Raw genomic sequence first — 24,751 nt, forward strand, 5'->3', positions numbered from 1 at the left:
CCAAACTTCTTCCATTTAATAATGGAGGCCACTGTGTTCTTGGGGACCTTCAATGCTGCAGAAATGTTTTTGTACCCTTCCCCAGATCTGTACCTTGACAAAAATCCTGTCCCAGAGCCCTATGGACAATTCCTTCGACCTCGTGGCTTGGTTTTTGCTGTTACATTCACTGTCAACTGTGTGACCTTATATAGACAGGTGTGTTGCCTTTCCAAATCATGTCCAATCAAGTTGTAGAAAAATCTCAAGGATGATCAATGGAAACAGGATGCACTTGAGTTCAATTTCGAGTCACATAGCAAAGGATTTGAATACAGAGGTAGATAAGATAGGTTTTTAATTTTTAATACATTTGAAAACAGATCTAAAGCCTGTTTTTGCTTTGACATCATGGGGTAGTATGATGTCATTATGGGGTATTGTGTGTAGATTGATGAGGGGGGAGACAATTTAATACATTTTTTTTAAAGGCTGTAAGGTAACAAAATGTGGAAAAAGTCAAGGGGTCTGAATACTTTCCAAATGCACTGTACAGAGATGGTGAAGAAGAGCGTGTCACACTGCAACAGAGAACTGTGGAAGGTTACCCCCTAGTGGTAAAAGCAAGTTATGGCTGGGGGCAGTATTGAGTAGCTTGGATGAATAAGGCGCCCAGAGTAAACTGCCTGCTGCTCAGGCCCAGTTGCTAATATTTGCATATTATTAGTAGATTTGGATAGAAAACACCCTGAAGTTTCTAAAACTGTTTGAATGATGTCTGAGTATAACAGAACTCATATGGCAGGCAAAACCTGAGAAAAAATCCAACCAGGAAATCTGAGGTTTGTAGTTTTTCAACTCTTTGTCATTCCAATATACAGTGTAAATGGGGTCATATTGCACTTCCTAAGGCTTCCACTAGATGTCAACAGTCTTTAGAACCTTGTTTGATGCTTCTACTGTGTAGGAGGGGGGAATGAGGGCTCTTCGAGTCAGGGGTCTGGCAGAGTGCCATGAGCTGACCACGTGCGTTCACGTGATAGAAATGCGATGGACCGCAAACTAACTACAGACAAAGGAGTTCTCCGGTTGGAACATTATTGAAGATTTATGATAAAAACATCCTCAAGATTGATTCTATACTTCGTTTGACATGTTTCTACGAACTCTAATATCACTTTTCGCCTGGACTTGCCCGCGCCTTGTGAGTTTGGATTGTGTACTAAACGCGCAAACAAAAAAAAGAGGTATTTGGACATAAATGATGAACTTCATCAAACAAATCAAACATTTATTGTGGAACTGGGATTCCTGGGAGTGCATTCTGATGAAGATCATCAATGGTTAGTGATTAATTTGATGTCTATTTCTGCTTTTTGTGACTCCTATCTTTGGCTGGAAAAATGGCAGTCTTTTTCTGTGAATAGGTGCTGACCTAACATAATCGTTTGTGGTGCTTTCGCTGTAAAGTCTTTTTGAAATCAGAAACTGTTAACGAGAATTTTATCTTTAAAATGGTGTAAAATACTTGTATGTCTGAGGGATTTTAATTATGAGATTTTTGTTGTTTTGAATTTGGCGCCCTGCAATTTTACTGGCTGTTGTCATATCGATCCCGTTAACCTCTAGGGTATGTGGGGTGTTAGCGTCCAACCTGGCCAACATCCAGTGAGATGCAGAGCGTCAAATTCAAATACAGAAATACTCATAAAAATTCAGAAAACAAAAACATATTTTACATAGGTTTAAAGATGAACTTCTTGTGACTACCACGGTGTCAGATTTAAAAAATGCTTTATGGCAAAAGCATAACGTACCATTATTTGAGAACACAGCCCAGCATACAAATCATTACAAACAGTAACCAGCCCAGTAGAAGAGTTACAGAACTCAGAAATAGAGAAAATTAATCACTTACATTTGATCTTCATATGGTGGCACTCAGAAGATATTAATTTACTCAATAAATGTTCCTTTTGTTCGATAAAGTCCCTCTTTATATCCAAAAACCTCCATTTTGTTTGCGTATTTTCTTCAGTAATCCACAGGCTCAAACGCAGTCAAAACAGGCAGACAACAAATCTAAATTGTATCCGTAAAGTTCATAAAAACATGTCAAACAATGTTTATATTCAATCCTCAGGTTGTTTTTAGCCTAAATGATCTATAATATTTCAACCGGACAATAACGTCATCAATATAAAAGGTAAACAAGAAATGCACTCTCTCGGTCGCACGCATGAAAAAGCTCTGACACGCAAGGGTCCACTCATTCAGACTGGTCTTACTCCCTCATCAGAAAGACATGCCTGAAACCATTTCTAAATACTGTTGACATCTAGTGGAAGGCATAGGAACTGCAAATTGAGTCCAAAGTCAATGGATACTGTAATGGCATTGAATAGAAAACTACAAAACCCCAAAAAAACTACTTCCTGAATGGATTTATCTCAGGTTATCACCTGCCAAATCAGTTCTGTTATACTCAGACACTATTTTAACAGTTTAGGAAACTTTAGTGTTTTCTATCCAAATCTACCAGTTATATGCATATCATATCTTCTGGGCCCCGAGTAGCAGGCCATTTAATTTGGGCATGCTTTTCATCCAAAATTCCAAATGCTGCCCCCTACCCTAGAGAAGTTGACGGGATCCCAGCCAAAAGATTTAAGAAGCACTAAAGCCCGCGATGGCCCCAGGTCTAGTGGTAGACCTTACCATCTGAGGCGCCATCGTCCTGTCCACTCTCGTCCGAGGTGTCTGACTCATTCCCTCCAACTTGCTTGGCTGCAACAGAAGGCTTCCTCTTGGTGTGAGAAGAGGAGGGTCTCTCAGTCTCTGTTGAGCTCCCAGCCTGAGGAATAAACAGTCATGACAGTCTATTAAAAAACATCCAAGAGGAAAAAGCATGAGAATAGCCCCCCGAGTGATCGTAGTGTCCTGTTGTCTGCCACAGAAGCTACAGTCTGGCTGTTCACCAAATGGCACCCAATTCCCTATCTAGTGCACTACTTTAGACCAGAGCCCTGTGTCACCCTATTCCCTATCTCGTGCACTACTGTTTTACCAAAAACAATGTTTGTGCCCAGATGGATACATTTGAAAAAGTAAGCAGGGGACATAAAGACCATCTGATGTTGACCTACCTCCTCCTCCTCCTCCTCCTCCTCCTGGTCTGTAATCGGAAGCTGACCTACTTCCTCCTCCATCACTTGGTCTGTAGGTTCAGCTGAGGCCTTACTCATTTTACCTGCCAACAACAAGAAATCCCATTATTAGGTCTGAAATTATACATATTAGCTCCCAGTCAAATCACCAACCGGAGGACAATTCAGACAGATCATTTTTTTCCAGCTCACCCTGGATTACTATGGCTGTCAATGGGAATATCAAAGGAATACCTCCCAGATGGCAGTTCCTAGGGCTTCCACTAGATGGCAACAATCATTAGAAAGAGTTTCAGGCGTGTTTTATGAAAAATGAGCTAGAATGTGTAGTTTTAGCAAGTGACTCCCATTTTGGCTGTAGTGTTTGTTGCGCGTTCCTGTGAGTGTGCGTACTTCGTTATATTTATCTCTGGTATTCTCCATCTTAAATTTTATCATTTATTTATATAATAGGGTACCTGAGGCTTGATTAGGAACGTTGTCTGATGTTTGGAAGAAGTTTATTGGTAATTTACGGGATTCGTTTGTATGCATATTGAACGAGGGAAAACAGTGGATTAATGAGTCAAGCACGCTAATGAACAGAATATAGTGTTGTCTTAGGTGACCCGCCCGCTGTCTTAGGTGACCCGCCCGCTGTTTTAGGTGACCCGCCCGCTGTTTTAGGTGACGCGTGAGTCTGTTGTTTTAGGTGACCTAACTGCCTTAATGTGTTTGGACCCCAGGAAGAGCAGTTAATGGGGATCCCTAATAAACACAAATATCAATCCCAAAAGGGTTGATTTCATTAAACTGGCAGTAGTTGTGATTATTAGGCCGTAGGAACACCCTTTCTGGTCAAAACCCTGGGGGCTTCTCCGACTATCCCCTGGTTGGTAGCAGTGTGGTATATAGTGAGGAGACTAACCTGTCTTTCTCCGTGAGAGGTCCACTCTGAGCTTCATGGCTCCTCTGCTCTTGTCCTCCTTGTTGTCAGTCCCAACAGGAGGCCGCACAACCAACATCCCTGAAGGAGAGGACAGGAAATTAGGGTGTCAGCATGTTTTAGTTCGGCTGGAGAACATTAATCTGGTCTAGGGAAACCTAACGAGGGAGCTTCATACTCCCAGAAAAAACCTTCCTTGGAAAAAGAAAAAGCTGCAAAGGTACAGTTTGTCCATTTTGTGATGCCGTAGCCAGTATACACTTCCTCAAAATAGTCAGAATGAACCTAAGACAACAAGAAATCTGTAACTGACGTTTTTGCCAAAGAGATCTTGACCACACACTTTTCCATCTGAGATATGGTGCAGTATTTTCAGAAGAAAATTTACATAAAAACGATTCGCCTCTTGTTGAATGACAACAAAGACTTGACTGAAGAATTCCTACTGTTGACAGATCAATGGGCATAGACTTAGACCTTACTAAATGTCCTCATAATATACAGTGCATTTCGGAAGGTATTCAGAGCCCGTGACTTTTTTCCACATTTTGTTACGTTACAGCCTTATTCTAAAATGGATTACATTGTTTTTTCCTCCTCAATCTACCCACAAAACCCCATAATTACAAAGCAAAAGAAGATTATACAGTTTTGCAAATGTAATAAAAAAAACTGAAACATCATTTACATAAGTATTCAGACTCTTTACTCAGTACTTTGTTAAAAACCTGTTATGGCTGCGATCCCCGTACAGGGACCAATATCAGGGGAAATTTCAGAGTGACAACTAAAAATACCATTTCGTAACATTAAATATTCTTGAAAATGCAAGTGTCTTACACCCTTCAAAAGATTAGAATCTTGGTAATCAAACTACGTTTTCCAATTTAAAATAGCTTTTACAGAGAACAAATCCCATGCTTTTGTTTGAGAAGAGCAATCAAGAACAGAAACATTTTCCGCCATGACAGTTTTTACACATTCACATCTGAAGGTAAAATGATGACTTACTTTCTGATATCTTGCTCTTATTTCTCTTCCTGAGGGTCCCAGTGATCAAATTAAGTGCTGTTTTCTTTGATAAAATCCATTTTTATAGCCTAAATCTAAACATTACAGCCTCAAGTCTTCTTGGGTATGACACTATAAGCTTGGCACACCTGTATTTAGGGAGTTTCTCCCATTTGTCTTGGCGGTGGTCATTGTCCTATTGGAAGGTGAACCTTCGCCCCAGTCTGAGGTCCTGAGTGCTCTGGAGCAGGTTTTCATCAAGGATCACTCTTTACTCTCTGTTCATCATTTCCTTGGTCCTGACTAGTCTCCCAGTCCCTGCTACTGAAAAACATCCCCACAGTATGATGCTGCCACCACCACCACCATGCTTCATCATAGGAATGGTGTCAGGTTTCTCCAGACGCCACGCTTGAAATTCAGGTCAAAGAGAACAATCTTGGTTTCGTCACATCAGATAATATTGTTTCTCATGGTCAGAGTCTTCAGGTGTCTTTTGGTAAACTCTGAGGTCTCTTACTGAGGAGTGGCATCTGTCTGGCCACTCTACCATAAAGTCCTGATTGGTGGAGTTCTGCAGAGATGGCGGTCCTTCTAGAAGGTTCTCCCATCTTCACAGAGGAACTCTGTCAGAGTGACCATCGGGTTCTTGGTCGCCTCCCTCACCAAGTCCCTTCTCCCCCGTTTGCTCCGTTTTGCCAGGTGGCCATCTTTAGGAAGAGTCTTGGTGGTTCCAAACTTCTTCCATTTAATAATGGAGGCCACTGTGTTCTTGGGGACCTTCAATGCTGCAGAAATGTTTTTGTACCCTTCCCCAGATCTGTACCTTGACAAAAATCCTGTCTCAGAGCCCTATGGACAATTCCTTCGACCTCGTGGCTTGGTTTTTGCTGTTACATTCACTGTCAACTGTGGGACCTTCTATAGACAGGTGTGTGCTTTTCCAAATCATGTCCAATCAGTTGAATTTACCACAGGTGGACTCCAATCAAGTTGTAGAAACATCAAGGATGATCAATGGAAACAGGATGCACCTGCGCTCAATTTCGAGTCTCATAGCAAAGGGCCTGAATATTTATGTAAATAAGGCAACTGTTTTTATTATTAATACATTTGAAAATCTAAAAACCTGTTTTTGCATTGACATCATGGGGTAGTATGATGTCATTATGGGGTAGTGTGAGTAGATTGATGGGGGGAGGGGGGGGGACTATTTAATCAATTTTAGAATAAGGCTGTAACGTAACAAAATGTGGAAAAAGTCAAGGGGTCTGAATACTTTCTGAATGCACTGTACAGAGAGAAAGGGTTAAGTAGAACGTGTGCAGGGTTACCCCCTAGTGGTAAAAGCAGGGACTGCAACAGAGTACGTGCAGGGTTACCCCCTAGTGGTAAAAGCAGGGACTGCAACAGAGTACGTGCAGGGTTACCCCTAGTGGTAAAAGCAGGGACTGCAACAGAGTACGTGCAGGGTTACCCCTAGTGGTAAAAGCAGGGACTGCAACAGAGTACGTGCAGGGTTACCCCCTAGTGGTAAAAGCAGGGACTGCAACAGAGTACAGTGCAGGGTTACCCCCCTAGTGGTAAAAGCAGGGACTGCAACAGAGTACAGTGCAGGGTTACCCCCCTAGTGGTAAAAGCAGGGACTGCAACAGAGTACAGTGCAGGGTTATCCCCTAGTGGTAAAAGCAGATAATGACAGAGTCAGATTAGATAAATGGTTACGAGTGAGGTAGATTTGATTTCATAAGAAAAAAACAATAATATTCAACCTTTATTTGACATGTTCTGTATGCAAACACTCTACCGAACTGTTTTGGCTTGGAAGCATATGGAAGCTTTTATAGTGTCCCAAATGACACCCAATATAGTGCACTACTTTAGACCAGATCCCTATATAGTGCACTACTTTAAACCAGATCCCTATATAGTGCACTACTTTAAACCAGATCCCTATATAGTGCACTACTTTAAACCAGATCCCTATATAGTGCACTACTTTAAACCAGATCCCTATATAGTGCACTACTTTAAACCAGATCCCTATATAGTGCACTACTTTAAACCAGATCCCTATATAGTGCACTACTTTAAACCAGATCCCTATATAGTGCACTACTTTAAACCAGATCCCTATATAGTGCACTACTTTAAACCAGATCCCTATATAGTGCACTACTTTAAACCAGATCCCTATATAGTGCACTACTTTAAACCAGATCCCTATATAGTGCACTACTTTAAACCAGAGCCCAGAACCCTCAATAACTGCTTCATCACCACCACATAAACCTTGATCATCAACCCAGAACAAACCAACAAAAACATAATTATCCACAAAAGCATGGAAATGCACATTTTGGCTCCACAATGATATTAACTTGTTATGGCTGGGGGCAGTATTGAGTAGCTTGGATGAATAAGGTGCCCAGAGTAAACTGCCTGCTGCTCAGGCCCAGTTGCTAATATTTGCATATTATTAGTAGATTTGGATAGAAAACACCCTGAAGTTTCTAAAACTGTTTGAATGATGTCTGAGTATAACAGAACTCATATGGCAGGCAAAACCTGAGAAAAAATCCAACCAGGAAATCTGAGGTTTGTAGTTTTTCAACTCTTTGTCATTCCAATATACAGTGTAAATGGGGTCATATTGCACTTCCTAAGGCTTCCACTAGATGTCAACAGTCTTTAGAACCTTGTTTGATGCTTCTACTGTGTAGGAGGGGGGAATGAGGGCTCTTCGAGTCAGGGGTCTGGCTGAGTGCCATGAGCAGACCCACGTGCGTTCACGTGAGAGTTAGTTTGCGGTCCATCGCATTTCTACAGACAAAGGAATTCTCCGGTTGGAACATTATTGAAGATTTATGATAAAAACATCCTCAAGATTGATTCTATACTTCGTTTGACATGTTTCTGCGAACTCTAATATCACTTTTCGCCTGGACTTGCCCGCGCCTTGTGAGTTTGGATTGTGTACTAAACGCGCAAACAAAAAAAAGAGGTATTTGGACATAAATGATGAACTTCATCGAACAAATCAAACATTTATTGTGGAACTGGGATTCCTGGGAGTGCTTTCTGATGTAGATCAAAGGTAAGTGAATATTTATAATGCTATTTCTGACATTTGTTGACTCCACAGCATGGCGGATATCTTTATGGCTTGTTTGGGCTCTGAGCGCTGTACTCAGATTATTGCATGGTTTGCTTTCGCTGTACCGTTTTTTAAAAATCTGACACAGCGGTTTCATTAAGGGGATGTTTATCTAAAGTTCCATGTATAATACTTGTATCTCTTATCAAGGTTTATTATAAATAAATATTTCTGTAAATTGATGTGGCTCTGGGCAAAATCACCAGATGTTTTGGAGGCAAAACATAACGCGCCAATGTAAACAGATTTTGGGAAATAAATATGAACTTCATCGAACAAAACATACATGTATTGTGTAACATGAAGTCCTATGAGTGCCATCTGATGAAGATCATCAATGGTTATAATTTGATGTCCATTTCTGCTTTTTGTGACTCCTATCTTTTGCTGGAAAAATGGCAGTCTTTTTCTGTGAATAGGTGCTGACCTAACATAATCGTTTGTGGTGCTTTCGCTGTAAAGTCTTTTTGAAATCAGAAACTGTTAACGAGAATTTTATTTTTAAAATGGTGTAAAATACTTGTATGTCTGAGGAATTTTAATTATGAGATTTTTGTTGTTTTGAATTTGGCGCCCTGCAATTTTACTGGCTGTTGTCATATCGATCCCGTTAACCTCTAGGGTATGTGGGGTGTTAGCGTCCAACCTGGCCAACATCCAGATTGCAGAGCGCCAAATTCAAATACTCATTATAAAAATTCAGAAAACAAAACATATTTTACATAGGTTTAAAGATGAACTTCTTGTGACTACCACGGTGTCAGATTTAAAAAATGCTTTATGGCAAAAGCATACCGTACGATTATTTGAGAACATCGCCCAGCATACAAATCATTACAAACAGTAAACAGCCCAGTAGAAGAGTTACAGAACTCAGAAATAGAGATAAAATTAATCACTTACCTTTGATGTTCTTCATATGGTTGCACTCAGAAGATATTAATTTACTCAATAAAGTCTCTCTATATCCAAAAACCTCCGTTTTGTTTGTGTTTTCTTCAGTAATCCACAGGCTCAAACAGTTACAACCGGCAGGGAAAAAATCCAAATAGTATCCGTAAAGTTCATAAAAACATGTCAAACAATGTTTATATTCAATCCTTAGGTTGTTTTTAGCCTAAATAATCTATAATATTTCAACAGGACAATAACGTTGTCAACATAAAAGGTAAACAAGGAGGAACTGCAATTTGAGTCCTAAGTCAATGGATACTGTAATGGCATTGAATAGAAAACTACAATACTTCCTGAATGGATTTTTCTCAGGTTTTCACCTGCCAAATCAGTTCTGTTATACTCAGACACTATTTTAACAGTTTTGGAAACTTTAGTGTTTTCTATCCAAATCTACCAGTTATATGCATATCATATCTTCTGGGCCCGAGTAGCAGGCCGTTTAATTTGGGCATGCTTTTCATCCAAAATTCCAAATGCTGCCCCCTACCCTAGAGAAGTTGACGGGATCCCAGGAAAAAGAATTAAGAAGCACTAAAAACCACGCTGGCCCCAGGTCTAGTGGTAGACCTTACCATCTGAGGCGCCATCGTCCTGTCCACTCTCGTCCGAGGTGTCTGACTCATTCCCTCCAACTTGCTTGGCTGCAACAGAAGGCTTCCTCTTGGTGTGAGAAGAGGAGGGTCTCTCAGTCTCTGTTGAGCTCCCAGCCTGAGTAATAAACAGTCATGACAGTCTATTAAAAAACATCCAAGAGGAAAAAGCATGAGAATAGCCCCCCGAGTGATCGTAGTGTCCTGTTGTCTGCCACAGAAGCTACAGTCTGGCTGTTCACCAAATGGCACCCAATTCCCTATCTCGTGCACTACTTTAGACCAGAGCCCTGTGGCACCCAATTCCCTATCTAGTGCACTACTGTTTTTGGTAAAACAATGTTTGTGCTCAGGTGGATACATTTGAAAAAGTAAGCAGGGGACATAAAGACCATCTGATGTTGACCTACCTCCTCCTCCTCCTCCTCCTGGTCTGTAATCGGAAGCTGACCTACTTCCTCCTCCATCACTTGGTCTGTAGGTTCAGCTGAGGCCTTACTCATTTTACCTGCCAACAACAAGAAATCCCATTATTAGGTCTGAAATTATACATATTAGCTCCCAGTCAAATCACCAACCGGAGGACAATTCAGACAGATCATTTTTTCCCCAGCTCACCCTGGATTACTATGGCTGTCAATGGGAATATCAAAGGAATACCTCCCAGATGGCAGTTCCTAGGGCTTCCACTAGATGGCAACAATCATTAGAAAGAGTTTCAGGCGTGTTTTATGAAAAATTTGCTAGAATGTGTAGTTTTAGCAAGTGACTCCCATTTTGGCTGTAGTGTTTGTTGCGCGTTCTGGTGAGTGTGCGTACTTCGTTATATTTATCTCTGGTATTCTCCGTCTTAAATTGTATCGTTTATTTACATTTTAGGTTACCGAACGATTGATTAGGAACGTTGTTTGATATGTTTGAAAGAAGTTTAATGGTAACTTACGGGATTCATTTGTAAGCATATTGAATGAGGGAAAACAGTGGATTAATGAGTCAAGCACGCTAATGAACAGAATATAGTGTTGTTTTAGGTGACGCGTGACCTGCCCGTTGTTTTAGGTGACCTGCCCGTTGTTTTAGGTGACCTGCCCGTTGTTTTAGGTGACCTGCCCGTTGTTTTAGGTGACCTGCCCGTTGTTTTAGGTGACCTGCCCGTTGTTTTAGGTGACCTACATGTTGTTTTAGGTGACCTACATGTTGTTTTAGGTGACCTAACTGCCTTAATGTGTTTGGACCCCAGGAAGAGCAATTAATGGGGATCCCTAATAAACACAAATATCAATCTCAAAAGGTTTGATTTCATTAAACTGGCAGTAGTTGTGATTATTAGGCCGTAGGAACACCCTTTCTGGTCAAAACCCTGGGGGCTTCTCCGACTATCCCCTGGTTGGTAGCAGTGTGGTATATAGTGAGGAGACTAACCTGTCTTTCTCCGTGAGAGGTCCACTCGGAGCTTCATGGCTCCTCTGCTCTTGTCCTCCTTGTTGTCAGTCCCAACAGGAGGCCGCACAACCAACATCCCTGAAGGAGAGGACAGGAAATTAGGGTGTCAGCATGCTTTAGTTCGGCTGGAGAACAGTAATCTGGTCTAGGGGAACCTAACGAGGGAGCTTCATACTCCCAGAAAAAACCTTAAATGTCTTCATAATATACAGAGCATTCGGAAGGTACTCAGACCCCATGACTTTTTCCACATTGTTACGTTACAGCCTTATTCTAAAATGGATGACATTGTTTTTTCCCCACAATAGCCCATAATTACGAAGCAGATTAGACATTGCAAACGTATTAAAGATTAGAACCTGAAATTTCACATTTACATAATTATTCAGACCCTTCACTCAGTACTTTGTTGAAGCACCTTTGGCAGCGATTACAGCCTCCAGTCTTCTTGGGTATGACGCTAAAAGCTTGGCACACCTGTATTTGGTCAGTTTCTCCCATTCTTCTCTGCAGATCCTCTCAAGCTCTGTTAGGTTGGATGGGGAGCATCGCTACATAGCTATTTTCAGGTCTCTCCAGAGATGTTTGATCGGGTTCAAGTTTGGGCTCTGACTGGGCCACTCAAGGACATTGAGACTTGTCCTGAAGCCACTCCTGTGTTGTCTTGGCTGTGTGGTTAGGGTCATTGTCCTGTTGAAAGGTCAACCTTCGCACCACTCGGAGGTCCTGAGCGCTCTGGAGCAGATTTTTATTAAGGATCGCTCTGTACCTTGCTCTGTTCATCTTTCCCTCAATCCTGACTAGTTTCCCAGTCCCTGAGCATGATGCTGCCACCAAAATGCTTCACCATAGGAATGAGGTCAGGTTTCCTGCAGACATGAAGATTGAACTCTTTGACCTGAATGCCAATCTTGGTTTCATTAGACCAAAGATTCTTGTTTCTCATGGTCTGAGTCCTTTAGGTGCCTTTTGGCAAACTCCAAGTGGGCTGTCATGTGCCTTTTACTGAGGAGTGGCTTCCGTCTGGCCACTCTACCATGAAGGCCTGATTGGTGGAGTGCTACAGAGATGGTTGTCATTCTGGAAGGTTCTCCCATCTCCACAGAGGCACTCTTGAACTCTGAGCTCTATGGACAATTCCTTTGACCTCATGGCTTGGTTTTTGCTCTGAAATGCACAGTCAACTGTGTGACCTTATATAGACAGTTGTGTGCCTTTCCAAATCATGTCCAATCAAATTAATTTAATACAGGTGGACTCCAATCAAGTTGTAGAAACATCAAGGATGATCAATGGAAACAGGATGCACCTGAACTCAATTTTGAGTCTCATAGCAAAGGATCTGAATACAGAGGTAGATAAGATGTTTTTTTTTTAAAGACATTTGAAAACAGATCTAAATTTTAAAAAATTGCTTTGTCATTGTGATGTCATTGTGGGGTATTGTGATGTCATTGTGGGGTATTGTGATGTCATTGTGGGGTATTGTGATGTCATTGTGGGGTATTGTGATGTCATTGTGGGGTATTGTGATGTCATTGTGGGGTATTGTGATGTCATTGTGGGGTATTGTGTGTAGATTGATGAGGGGTAAAACGATTTAATCCATTTTAGAATAAGGCTGTACCGTAAAAATGTGGGAAAAGGGAAGGGCTCTGAATGACGGTCAGATGAGATAAATGGTGGAAGTAGACATTATGCTCCTCCCACAACCAGAGAAACACTCCCTTTTTTATAGGAAGACAAATGAAAGTCTAACAAACAGAAACAACAGGTGGCTGGGTGGTACAGACCTATATAGTGTACTACTTTAGACCAGAACCCTATTCCCTATATAGTGAACTACTTAACCTTGAACATCAACTCAGAATAGACCAACTAACACATAATTGTCCACAAAGTGTGGAAATGCACATTTTGGCTCCACAATGATATTAATAAGCACTAAAAACCACGCTGGCCCCAGGTCTAGTGGTAGACCTTACCATCTGAGGCGCCATCGTCCTGTCCACTCTCGTCCGAGGTGTCTGACTCATTCCCTCCAACTTGCTTGGCTGCAACAGAAGGCTTCCTCTTGGTGTGAGAAGAGGAGGGTCTCTCAGTCTCTGTTGAGCTCCCAGCCTGAGGAATAAACAGTCATGACAGTCTATTAAAAAACATCCAAGAGGAAAAAGCATGAGAATAGCCCCCCGAGTGATCGTAGTGTCCTGTTGTCTGCCACAGAAGCTACAGTCTGGCTGTTCACCAAATGGCACCCAATTCCCTATCTAGTGCACTACTTTAGACCAGAGCCCTGTGTCACCCTATTCCCTATCTCGTGCACTACTGTTTTTGGTAAAACAATGTTTGTGCCCAGGTGGATACATTTGAAAAAGTAAGCAGGGGACATAGAAAGACCATCTGATGTTGACCTACCTCCTCGTCCTCGTCCTCCTCCTCCTGGTCTGTAATCGGAAGCTGACCTACTTCCTCCTCCATCACTTGGTCTGTAGATTCAGCTGAGGCCTTACTCATTTTACCTGCCAACAACAAGCAATTATTAGGTCTGAAATTATACACATTAGCTCCCACATTATTGGGTAAATCACCACCGTTTCAGCATCACTGTGCCTTCTTCAGGGTGATGTCATGAATACTTGAACCAGGTTATGTCGACAAACAGTCCAATTAGTGCAACCAATGACAATAGTGAGGGGTGTGTCATAACGATTACGTTAATTAGAATGAATTGAAAAATAAAGTTTATGGCATATTAAATATATTAGACTATTGTCATATGGAAACATCATTTCATAATTGTAATATAATATTAGCATCAACATACATTGTTTCATTGAATTTCACTGTTTCCTATTTCATTACATTCTAAACCACAAGCACCCATCAACAGGGGAAACATATTTGCTGTACGCTGATAAACTGTAGAAAGAATATCCATTTATATTTATTTATTTACTTGTTCATAAGAAGGGCCTGAGATCAAAGTCAATATTCAGACCACTAGGGGTCAATGTTTTTTTTTTAGACAGGATATCCAGTAAGACTCCCTTTGTAGTTGTAGGATCTCGATGTCACCTCCTCTACTTGGTGGAGCAACATGCTCCATGCTGGTGTGTTTGAGGGAGGTGATAGGATGGTTAGCTTCAACCAAGTGGGCTGCTATTGGATAGTCAATGTTCTTACACCTGATTGAGCTGCTGTGTTCAGCTATGCGTTGTTTTAGTTGTCTTTTCGTTTGTCCTACGTTGGCTTTTCCACATGAACAGGTGATGAGACAGAGTTATCACGAAGACCAAGGTAGTAATCTAACAGGGACTTTTAGACCTGTATGTGGGCATCTGAAGGCTGTTTAATAGTGCTATTGCACTGCGCGCATGAGCCACATTTGTAGTTCCCATTTGGAATGGGTGTCTAGAATAGAGGTCGACCGACTATGATTGTTCAACGTGGATACCGATTATTGAAGGCCCAGAGAAGCCGATACAGATTAAATCGGACTATTTCAATTTTAAAAATGTATTTGTAATAATGACAATTACAACAATACTGAATGAACACTTATTTTAACTTTATAATACATCAATAAAATCAATTTAGCCTCAAGTAGATAATGAAACATGTTCAATTTGGTTTAAATAATGCAAAACCAAAGTGCAAAACAGTGTTGGAGAAGAAAGTAAAAGTCCTGCATTCGCATAACAGGCAGTCTCCTTGTGGAGTGCACAAGGACTAGTTAACTGTAAGGTTGCAAGATTGAATCCCCCGAGCTGACAAGGTGAAAATCTGTCGTTCTGCCCCTGAACAAGGCAGTTAACCCACTGTTCCTAGGCCGTCATTAAAAATAAGAATGCGTTCTTAACTGACTTGCCTAGTTAAATAAAAAAAGGTATAAAAAAAATAGGCGCCCAAAAAAAACAATTTCCGATTGTTATGAAAACTTCAAATCGGCCCTAATTAAGCTCAACAGCCTGATCTGGATCTAAGACATTATTGATCAACATGAGTGTTTCATTCACGCCGTACAGGACGACATCATGTAAGAACATTACTGATCAACATGAGGAGTCTGTTTCATTCCGAAAATCTGTTCCAAATGCCACCCTATTCTGCATGGGCCCTAGTCAAATGTAGTGCACTAGAAAGGGAATAGGGTTTCAGATGGAAATCTAGATAAACTCAGCAAAAAAAAGAAAAAAGCCATCTCGCTGTCAACTGTGTTTATTTTCAGCAAACTTAACGTGTAAATATTTGTATGAATATGAGATTCAACAACTGAGACATAACCTGAACAAGTTCCACAGACATGTGACTAACATAAATGGAATAATGTGTCCCTGAACAAAGGGGGTTCAAAATCAAAAGTAACAGTCAATGCAGCTGGTGGCCACACCAGATACAATGTACTGCATTGCATCTCCTCATTTACTGCACCAGATTTGCCAGTTCTTGCTGTGAGATGTTACCCCAGTCTTCCACCTGCCTGCCTTACAACAGGCCTACAAGCCCTTAGTCCAGCCTCTCTCAGCATATTGCAGACAGTCTGAGCACTGATGGAGGGATTGTGCGTTCCTGGTGTAACTCGGGCAGTTGCTGTTGCCATCCTATACCTGTCCCACAGGTGTGATGTTCGGATGTACCGAGCCTGTGCAGGTGTTGTTACACGTGGTCTGCCACTGTGAGGACGATCAGCTGTCCGTTCTGACTCCCTGTAGCGCTGTCTTAGGCGTCTCACAGTACGGACATTGCAATTTATTGCCCTGGCCACATCTGCAGACCTCATGCCTCCTTGCAGCATGCCTAAGGCAAGTTCGCGCAGATGAGCAGGGACCCTGGGTATCTTTCTTTTGGTGTTTTTTCAGAGTCAGTAGAAAGGCCTCTTTAGTGTCCTAAGTTTTCATAACTGTGACCTTAATTGCCTACCGTCTGTAAGCTGTTTGTGTCTTAATGACCGTTCCACAGGTGCACGTTCATTAATTGTTTATGGTTCATTGAACAAGCCTGCTTTTCCCCTCTCATCCACACAGAATACCCCATAATGACAAAGCAAAACAGGTTCCGACATTTAAAAAAACTGAAATACCTTTACTTAATTATTCAGTCCCGTTGCTATGAGACTTGAAATTGAGCTCAGGTGCATCCCGTTTCCATTGATCATCCTTGAGATGTTTCTACAACTTGATTGGAGTCCACCTGTGGTAAATTCAATTGATTGGACATGATTTGGAAAAGGCACACACCCGTCTAAAACCAAGCCAAAAGGTTGAAGGAATTATCCGTCGAGCTCAGAGACAGGATTGCGTTGAGGTACCAAAACATTTCTGTAGCATTGAAGGTCCCAAGAACACAGTGGCCTCCGTCATTAAATGGAATCACCAAGACTCTTCCTAGAGCTGGACACCCGGCCAAACTGATCAATCGGAGGAGATGTGCCTTGGTCAGGGAGGCGACCAAGAACCCAATGGTAACTGACAGAGCTCCAGAGATTCTCTGTGGAGATGGGAGAATCTGCCCAAAGGACAACCATCTCTGCAGCACCACCACCAATCAAGCCTTTATGGTAGAATGGCCAGAAGGAACCAACTCCTCAGACAAAGGCACATGACAGACCTCTTCGAGTTTGCCAAAAAGGCACCTAAAGGACTCTCAGACCATGAGAAACATGACACTCTGGTCTGATGAAACCAAGATTGAACCCTTTAGCCTGAATGCCAAGTGTCACTTCTGGAGGAAACCTGGCACCATCACCACGGTGAAGCATGGTGGTGGCAGCATCATGTCGTGGGGATGTTTTTCAGCAGCAGGGACTGAGAGACTAGTCAGGACCGAGGAAATGATGAACAGAGAGTAAAGAGCGATCCTTGATGAAAACCTGCTCCAGAGCACTCAGGACCTCAGACTGGGCCGAAGGTTCAGCTTCCAACAGGACAATGACCCTAAACACACAGCCAAGACAACGCAGGAGTGGCTTCGGGACAAGTCTCGGAATGTCCTTGAGTGGCCCAGTCAGAGCCCGGGCTTGAACCTGATCTAACATCTCTGGTGACCTGAAAATAGCTGTGCCGCGACACTCCCCATCCATCATGACAGTGCTTGAGAGGAACTACAGAGAAGAATGGGAGAAACTCCGTAAATACAGATGAGCCAAGCTTGTAGTGTCATACCCAAGAAGACTCTAGGCTGTAATCGCTGCCGAAGGTGCTTCAACAAAGTACTGAGTAAAGGGTCTGAATAATTATGTAAATGTCCGTTTTTTTTATACATTTGCTAACATTTCTAAAAACCTTTATCATTATGGGGTATTGTGCTGTCATTATGGGGTATTGTGATGTCATTATGGGGTATTGTAATGTCATTATGGGGTATTGTAATGTCATTATGGGGTATTGTGATGTCATTATGGGGTATTGTGATGTCATTATGGGGTATTGTGATGTCATTATGGGGTATTGTGATGTCATTATGGGGTATTGTGATGTCATTATGGGGTATAGTGTGTAGATTGATGAAGAAAAAAAACTATTGAATCCATTTTAGAATAAGGCTGTAACGTAACAATGTGGAAACAGTGGAGGGGTCTGAGTGCTTTCTGAAAGCTCTGCATGTACAAATAACTAGGAATAAAGTGACAAACAGTAAAAGCAGCGTTTGTGACGAGTAAACCGTTAGTACAAAAAGGGTCAATGCAGATAGTCTGGGTAGCCATTTGTTTAACTATTTAGCAGTCTTATGGCTTTTGGGGGTTGAAGCTGTTCAGGTTCCTGTTGGTTCCAGACTTGGTGCATCGGTAACGGTTTGCCGCGCGGTAGCGGCGAGGACAGTCTATTACTAGGGTGGCTGGAGTCTGGCCCTTTTTTAGGGCCTTCCTCTGACACTGCCTGGTATACAGGTCTTAGATGGCAGGGAGCACAGCCCCAGTGAAGTACTGGGCTTTAAGCACCACACTCTGTAGCGTCTTCCCAAACAGTTTCCATACCAAGCAGTGATGCAGCCAGTGAAGATGGTGCAGCTGTATAACTTTGAGGATTTGAGGGCCCATGCCAAATCTTTTCAGCCTCCCGCGGAGGGAAGAGGCTAGTTACATGGTTAGCTAGCAACCAAACATTACGATCCGTTTTTTTTAAACTATTCATATTATAAATAACCTAACAAACGTTAGCTTGCTAGATCGCTACTTAACGTTGTAAAATTCATTTACAACAGCTCGTTGTAAATTAGAGAAAAAAAAAAGACCAGAGCGCTAGCTCTAGTTAGCATTTAGCTAACTCGGATAATTCATTGCCATTTTGCGTCGTTATAGGCGTGAAGCGGTTCTGTTGCTCATCTCTCTCATGTATCGGGTTCCTGTCTGCGCTTCCAGGGAGGCTATCTGGCATGTTACAGAGTACACGAAGGCCAACTGGGAGAGAAACGGTCTACAAAAACCCGGGCCTCATCCCATCAAAGGCTAACTAACTAGAAAACGGGTTATAGTGCACATACAAGATGGCTAAATAGCCAAGTCAACCAGACAAAGTTATGAGATCAAACAAAACAGACATCACTGCAGCATGTCAAGATTTCAGACAATATGTTCCCCGGGCGACCCTGCAATCCCAGTGCAGGCATGGTCCAGTGCATTCAGAGGCATGCACCGAAATGCATGCATCCATTTATCCCCCCTCCCCCCTAGAATGAAATGTAACATCTCACATTAGTTAGCATGCTAGTTAGCAAGTAAAACTGCGACTAGCTGATGTATTTCGAGACACAACACAGGTGGAATTGTACGCGCACAATTGTTTTGTGATGCAACATTTACCATTTCGAAAATACTCACTAATAGTGGATAGTTAGATATATAGATAGATAGCTTATAAAATAGCTCAGAGTTTTTCATACTGTAAGCTAACTACATTGCTGCGTTGGAGAAAACGTACCGGCTCCGCTGCGTAACACCGTTACATAGCTAGACAGCTAACTAGCCTAGCACAGCGTTTCAATGCAAAGCCGCCAACATTAGGAACTGCTTTTTAGGGGAAAAAAGCCGAATATTACGCATACCTTCTGTACTCTGTAGTCATTTCTTGAACGACTGAGACACGTGTAGTTCTTGGCACGTCGTCCCGGAGATAAAACACTGTTAATTTTAGAGAGAAGAAAAATATATATCGACTATTGATGCAACCCTGTTCACTGGAGACAAAGCAAAGTCGCCATCATACCGGATGGCTGGAGACGCGCTAAAATGGCGCATCTAGCGCAAATCGTATCTGCTATCCTATTGGTTGATGAGTCAGGAAATTCTGGCTTTCCGATTGGCCAAAACCTTTTGAACGTTCCCATAGGCTTAGAATATAGTGCGTACAGAAATCTCTTAATATCTACTGGCGATTTTTTGTGTGCGTCCCACCTCTTTGATCTGGTTTTATTTGTTATTCATTCATGAATAATACACACAGAGGCAGGCACCACACTGTACACATTCTACAATGGAAATGCCACATGCATACCGGTACACACTATTTTGCTCTGATATTCTGAGCCTCCCGTAGATGCAGGCTGCATTCTGGTCTCAGTCTTGAATTCTAAACTATATTGTACTAGATTCTAAACTATATTGCTTTCTAAACTATATTGTACTAGATTCTAAACTATATTGTACTAGATTCTAAACTATATTGCTTTCTACACTATATTGTACTAGATTCTAAACTCCATTGCTTTCTAAACTATATTGTACTAGATTCTAAACTATTGTACTAGATTCTAAACTCTATTGCTTTCTACACTATATTGTACTAGATTCTAAACTCTATTGTACTAGATTCTAAACTATTCTAGTCTATTGTGCTGCCAAACTTATTCCACACTCAGAGCCTGGCCTGTTCCCTCGGGTAGGCCTACGTATTCCCCACTCAGAGCCTATCCCGACAGGTAGGCCTACATCTTTGTGACTAGGGTGGGCATTCTATGTTCATTTTCTATGTTTTGTCTTTCTTTGTTGTTTGGCCCGGGTGTGGTTCTCAATCAGAGGCAGCTGTCTATCGTTGTCTCTGATTGAGAACCATACTTAGGTAGCTTTTTCCCACATGGGTTTTGTGGGTAGTTGATTTCTGTTTAGTGTTTTTCACCTTTCAGGACTGTTTTGGTTATGACCGGTGTTATTTTTGTCTTTAGTGTTCAGTGTCAATAAACAAACATCAACACGTACCACGCTGCACTTTGGTCCTCACCTTCTTCCACTAACAGCCGGTACAGAACTACCCACCACCAAAGGACCAAGCAGCGTGGTGAAAGGGACTCCTGGACAGGTGAGCAGCGCTATCTGGAGTATGAGACAACCTGGGAGGAGGTAGAAAGGTGGTCGGTCGACCCAGGGAGAGTGTCGGAGCCTGCCTGGGAGTCTCTGGAACAGTGTGAGGAGGGATACCGGCGAATGGAGTTTGCAACACGAACACGGCTGGCAAGGAAGCCCGAGAGGCAGCCCCAAAAGATTTGGGGGTGGCACACAGGTGGCAGTCAGGTTGGAGACCTGAGCCCAATCCCCATGCTTACCGTGGCGAGCATGGGATTGGTCAAGCCTCGTGCTATGGGGTGATGCACACTGTCTCGGCCGAGCATTCACAGGCCGGTGTGCTCGGTGCCAGCGTCCCGCATTTGCCGGGTGGAAGCTGGCATCCAGCCAGAACGGGTGGGGCCAGCTCTGTGCTCGAGACCGCCAGTGCGCCTCCACGGCCTCGCCTGTCCGGCGCTGCCAGAGTCTCCCGCCTGTCCGGCGCTGCCAGAGTCTCCCGCCTGTCCGGCGCTGCCAGAGTCTCCCGCCTGTCCGGCGCTGCCAGAGTCTCCCGCCTGTCCGGCGCTGCCAGAGTCTCCCGCCTGTCCGGCGCTGTCCGGCGCTGCCAGAGTCTCCCGCCTGTCCGGCGCTGCCAGAGTCTCCCGCCTGTCCGGCGCTGCCAGAGTCTCCCGCCTGTCCGGCGCTGCCAGAGTCTCCCGCCTGTCCGGCGCTGCCAGAGTCTCCCGCCTGTCCGGCGCTGCCAGAGTCTCCCGCCTGTCCGGCGCTGCCAGAGTCTCCCGCCTGTCCGGCGCTGCCAGAGTCTCCCGCCTGTCCGGCGCTGCCAGAGTCTCCCGCCTGTCCGGCGCTGCCAGAGTCTCCCGCCTGTCCGGCGCTGCCAGAGTCTCCCGCCTGTCCGGCGCTGCCAGAGTCTCCCGCCTGTCCGGCGCTGCCAGAGTCTCCCGCCTGTCCGGCGCTGCCAGAGTCTCCCGCCTGTCCGGCGCTGCCAGAGTCTCCCGCCTGTCCGGCGCTGCCAGAGTCTCCCGCCTGTCCGGCGCTGCCAGAGTCTCCCGCCTGTCCGGCGCTGCCAGAGTCTCCCGCCTGTCCGGCGCTGCCAGAGTCTCCCGCCTGTCCGGCGCTGCCAGAGTCTCCGCCTGTCCGGCGCTGCCAGAGTCTCCCGCCTGTCCGGCGCTGCCAGAGTCTCCCCCGCCTGTCCGGTCCGGCGCTGCCAGAGTCTCCCGCCTGTCCGGCGCTGCCAGAGTCTCCCGCCTGTCCGGCGCTGCCAGAGTCTCCCGCCTGTCCGGCGCTGCCAGAGTCTCCCGCCTGTCCGGCGCTGCCAGAGTCTCCCGCCTGTCCGGCGCTGCCAGAGTCTCCCGCCTGTCCGGCGCTGCCAGAGTCTCCCGCCTGTCCGGCGCTGCCAGAGTCTCCCGCCTGTCCGGCGCTGCCAGAGTCTCCCGCCTGTCCGGCGCTGCCAGAGTCTCCCGCCTGTCCGGCGCTGCCAGAGTCTCCCGCCTGTCCGGCGCTGCCAGAGTCTCCCGCCTGTCCGGCGCTGCCAGAGTCTCCCGCCTGTCCGGTGCTTGTTGTTTTTGTATTTAGTGTCAATAAACAAACATGACCACGACAAAAGCACAGCGTGGTACATCACCTTCTTCATGCAACAATGAGTTAGTATTCCCCACTCAGAGCCTGGCCTGTCCCCTCAGGTAGGCCTACGTCTTCCCCACTCAGAGCCTGGCCTGTCCCCTCAGGTAGGCCTACGTCTTCCCCACTCAGAGCCTGTCCCCTCAGGTAGGCCTACGTCTTCCCCACTCAGAGCCTGTCCCCTCAGGTAGGCCTACGTCTTCCCCACTCAGAGCCTGTCCCCTCAGGTAGGCCTACGTCTTCCCCACTAAGAGCCTGTCCCCTCAGGTAGGCCTACGTCTTCCCCCTCAGAGCCTGGCCTGTCCCCTCAGGTAGAACTACGTCTTCCCCACTCAGAGCCTGGCCTGTCCCCTCAGGTAGGCCTACGTCTTCCCCACTCAGAGCCTGTCCCGTCAGGTAGGCCTACGTCTTCCCCACTCAGAGCCTGGCCTGTCCCCTTAGGTAGGCCTACGTCTTCTCCACTCAGAGCCTGGCCTGTCCCCTCAGGTAGGCCTACATATTCCCCACTCAGAGCCTGTCCCATCAGGTCTTCCCCACTCAGCCTGGCCTGTCCCCTCAGGTAGGCCTACGTCTTCCCCACTCAGAGCCTGTCCCGTCAGGTAGACCTACGTCTTCCCCACTCAGAGCCTGCCCTGTCCCCTCAGGTAGGCCTATGTCTTCCCCACTCAGAGCCTGTCCCCTCGGGTAGGCCTACAAAAAGTATGTTATAAACCAGGACACACTATTCTGAGGGATGCCTGGAAGAGCCTGAAAACCCTCTCTGGACTCAACAGTCACCACTAGCCTGCCTCATCCCAGGACCCTGCTACCAGCCAGCTACCACCCGGTACTCAACCCTGCACCTCAGAGACTCAGGATGCTTTGCCCAATGTAAATAATCTAATTGTATTAGTCACATGTGCTGAATACAACAGGTGAAATACAACCTTACAGTGAAATGCTTCCTTAAGAGCCCCTAACCAACAATGCAGGTTAAAAAAATATGCATAACAATCAGAAATAAAAGTAACAAGTAATTAAAGAGCAGCAGTAAAATAATAATAGCGAGACTATATACAGGGGGTACCAGTACAGAGTCAATGTGCGGGGGCACCTGTTGAGGTAATGTACATGTAGGTAGAGTTATTAAAGTGACTGTGCACAGATAACAACAGAGAGTAGCAGCGGTGTAAAGGGGGGTCAATGCAAGAGAACAGTCTATGACTGGGGTGGCTGGAGTCTGACAATTTTATGGGTCTCTCATGACACCGCCTGGTATAGAGGTCCTGGATGGCAGGAAGCTTGGCCCCAGTGATGTACTGGCCCATTTGCAATACCCTCTGTAGTGCCTTGCGGTCGGAGGCCGAGCAGTTGCCATACCAGGCAGTGATGCAACCGGTCAGGATACTGTCGATGGGGCAGATGTAAAACCTTTTGAGGATCTGAAGACCCATGCCAAATCTTTTCAGTCTCCTGAGGGGGAATAGGTTTTGTCGTACCCTCTTCACAACTGTCTTGTGGTGCTTGGACCATGTTAGTTTGTTGGTGATGGGGACACCAAGGAACTTGAAGCTCTCAACCTGCTCCACTTCAGCCCGTCGAGAATGGGGGCATGCTCAGTTCTCCTTTTCTAGTAGTCCACAATCATCTCCTTTGTCTTGATTACGTTGAGGGAGAGGTTGTTGTCCTGGCACCACACAGCCAGGTCTCTGACCTCCTCCATATAGGCTGTCTTGTCATTGTCGGTGATCAGGCCTACCACTGTTGTGTTATTGGCAAACTTAATGATGGTGTTGGAGTCGTGCCTGGCCATGCAGTCATGAGTGAACAGGGAGTACAGGAGGGGACTGAGCATGCACCCCTGAGGGGCCCCTGTGTTGAGGATCAGCGTGGTTGATGTCTACCCTCACCACCTGGGGGCGACCCGTCAGGAAGTCCAGGATCCAGTTGCAGAGGGAGGTGTTAAGTCCCAGCTTATTGATGCGCTTTGAGGGTACTATGGTGTTGAACGCTGAGCTGTAGTCAATTAATAATATTCTCACATAGGTGTTCCTTTTGTCCAGGTGTGAAAGGGCAGTGTGGAATGCAAAAGAGATTGCATCATCTGTGGATCTGTTGGGACAGTATGCAAATTGGAGTGGGTCTAGGGTTTCTGGGATAATGGTATTGATGTGAACCATGACCATGCTTTCAAAGCACTTAATGGCTACAGATGTGAACGCTACGGTCAGTAGTCAATTAGGCAGGTTACCTTAGTGTTCTTGGGCACAGGCATGGCACTATGCTGGTCTGCTTTAAACATGTTGGTATTACAGACTCGGACAGGGAGAGGTTGAAAATGTCAGTGAAGACACTTGCTAGTTGGTCAGCACATGCTCACAGTACACATCCTGGTAATTTGTCTGGCCCTGCGGCCTTGTGAATGTTGACCTGTTTAAAGGTCCTACTCACATCGGCTGCGGAGAGCTTGATCACACTATCTTCCGGGACAGCTGGTGCTCTCATGCATGCTTCAGTGTTATTTGCCACAAAGCAAGCATAGAAGTAGTTTAGATTGTCTGGTAGGCTCGTGTCACTGGGCAGCTCTCGGCTCTGCTTCCCTTTGTAGTCTGCAAGCCCTGCCACATCTGAAGAGTGTCAGTGCCGGTGTAG

At 44.7% G+C, this 24,751-nt stretch overlaps 1 protein-coding gene across 1 annotated transcript in view; it reads right to left on the minus strand.

Moving 5' to 3' along the window:
* Positions 1-19,450, minus strand: part of LOC112225770 (transcriptional regulator ATRX) — a 105,550-nt gene extending 86,100 nt beyond the window's left edge. The window contains exons 1-9 of the mRNA XM_042303020.1: positions 19,270-19,450; positions 13,645-13,748; positions 13,215-13,350; positions 11,209-11,307; positions 10,197-10,294; positions 9,769-9,904; positions 4,054-4,152; positions 3,126-3,229; positions 2,698-2,833 (exon numbers count right to left, since the gene is read on the minus strand). Of these exons, the coding sequence (XP_042158954.1) occupies positions 2,698-2,833; positions 3,126-3,229; positions 4,054-4,152; positions 9,769-9,904; positions 10,197-10,294; positions 11,209-11,307; positions 13,215-13,350; positions 13,645-13,743 (907 nt within the window). The 5' untranslated portion in view covers positions 13,744-13,748; positions 19,270-19,450. The remainder of the gene's footprint in view (positions 1-2,697; positions 2,834-3,125; positions 3,230-4,053; positions 4,153-9,768; positions 9,905-10,196; positions 10,295-11,208; positions 11,308-13,214; positions 13,351-13,644; positions 13,749-19,269) is intronic.
* Between the last annotated feature and the right edge of the window lie 5,301 nt (positions 19,451-24,751).

Source organism: Oncorhynchus tshawytscha, linkage group LG21 (assembly GCF_018296145.1).
Source record: "Oncorhynchus tshawytscha isolate Ot180627B linkage group LG21, Otsh_v2.0, whole genome shotgun sequence".
NCBI classification, from domain to species: domain Eukaryota; kingdom Metazoa; phylum Chordata; class Actinopteri; order Salmoniformes; family Salmonidae; genus Oncorhynchus; species Oncorhynchus tshawytscha.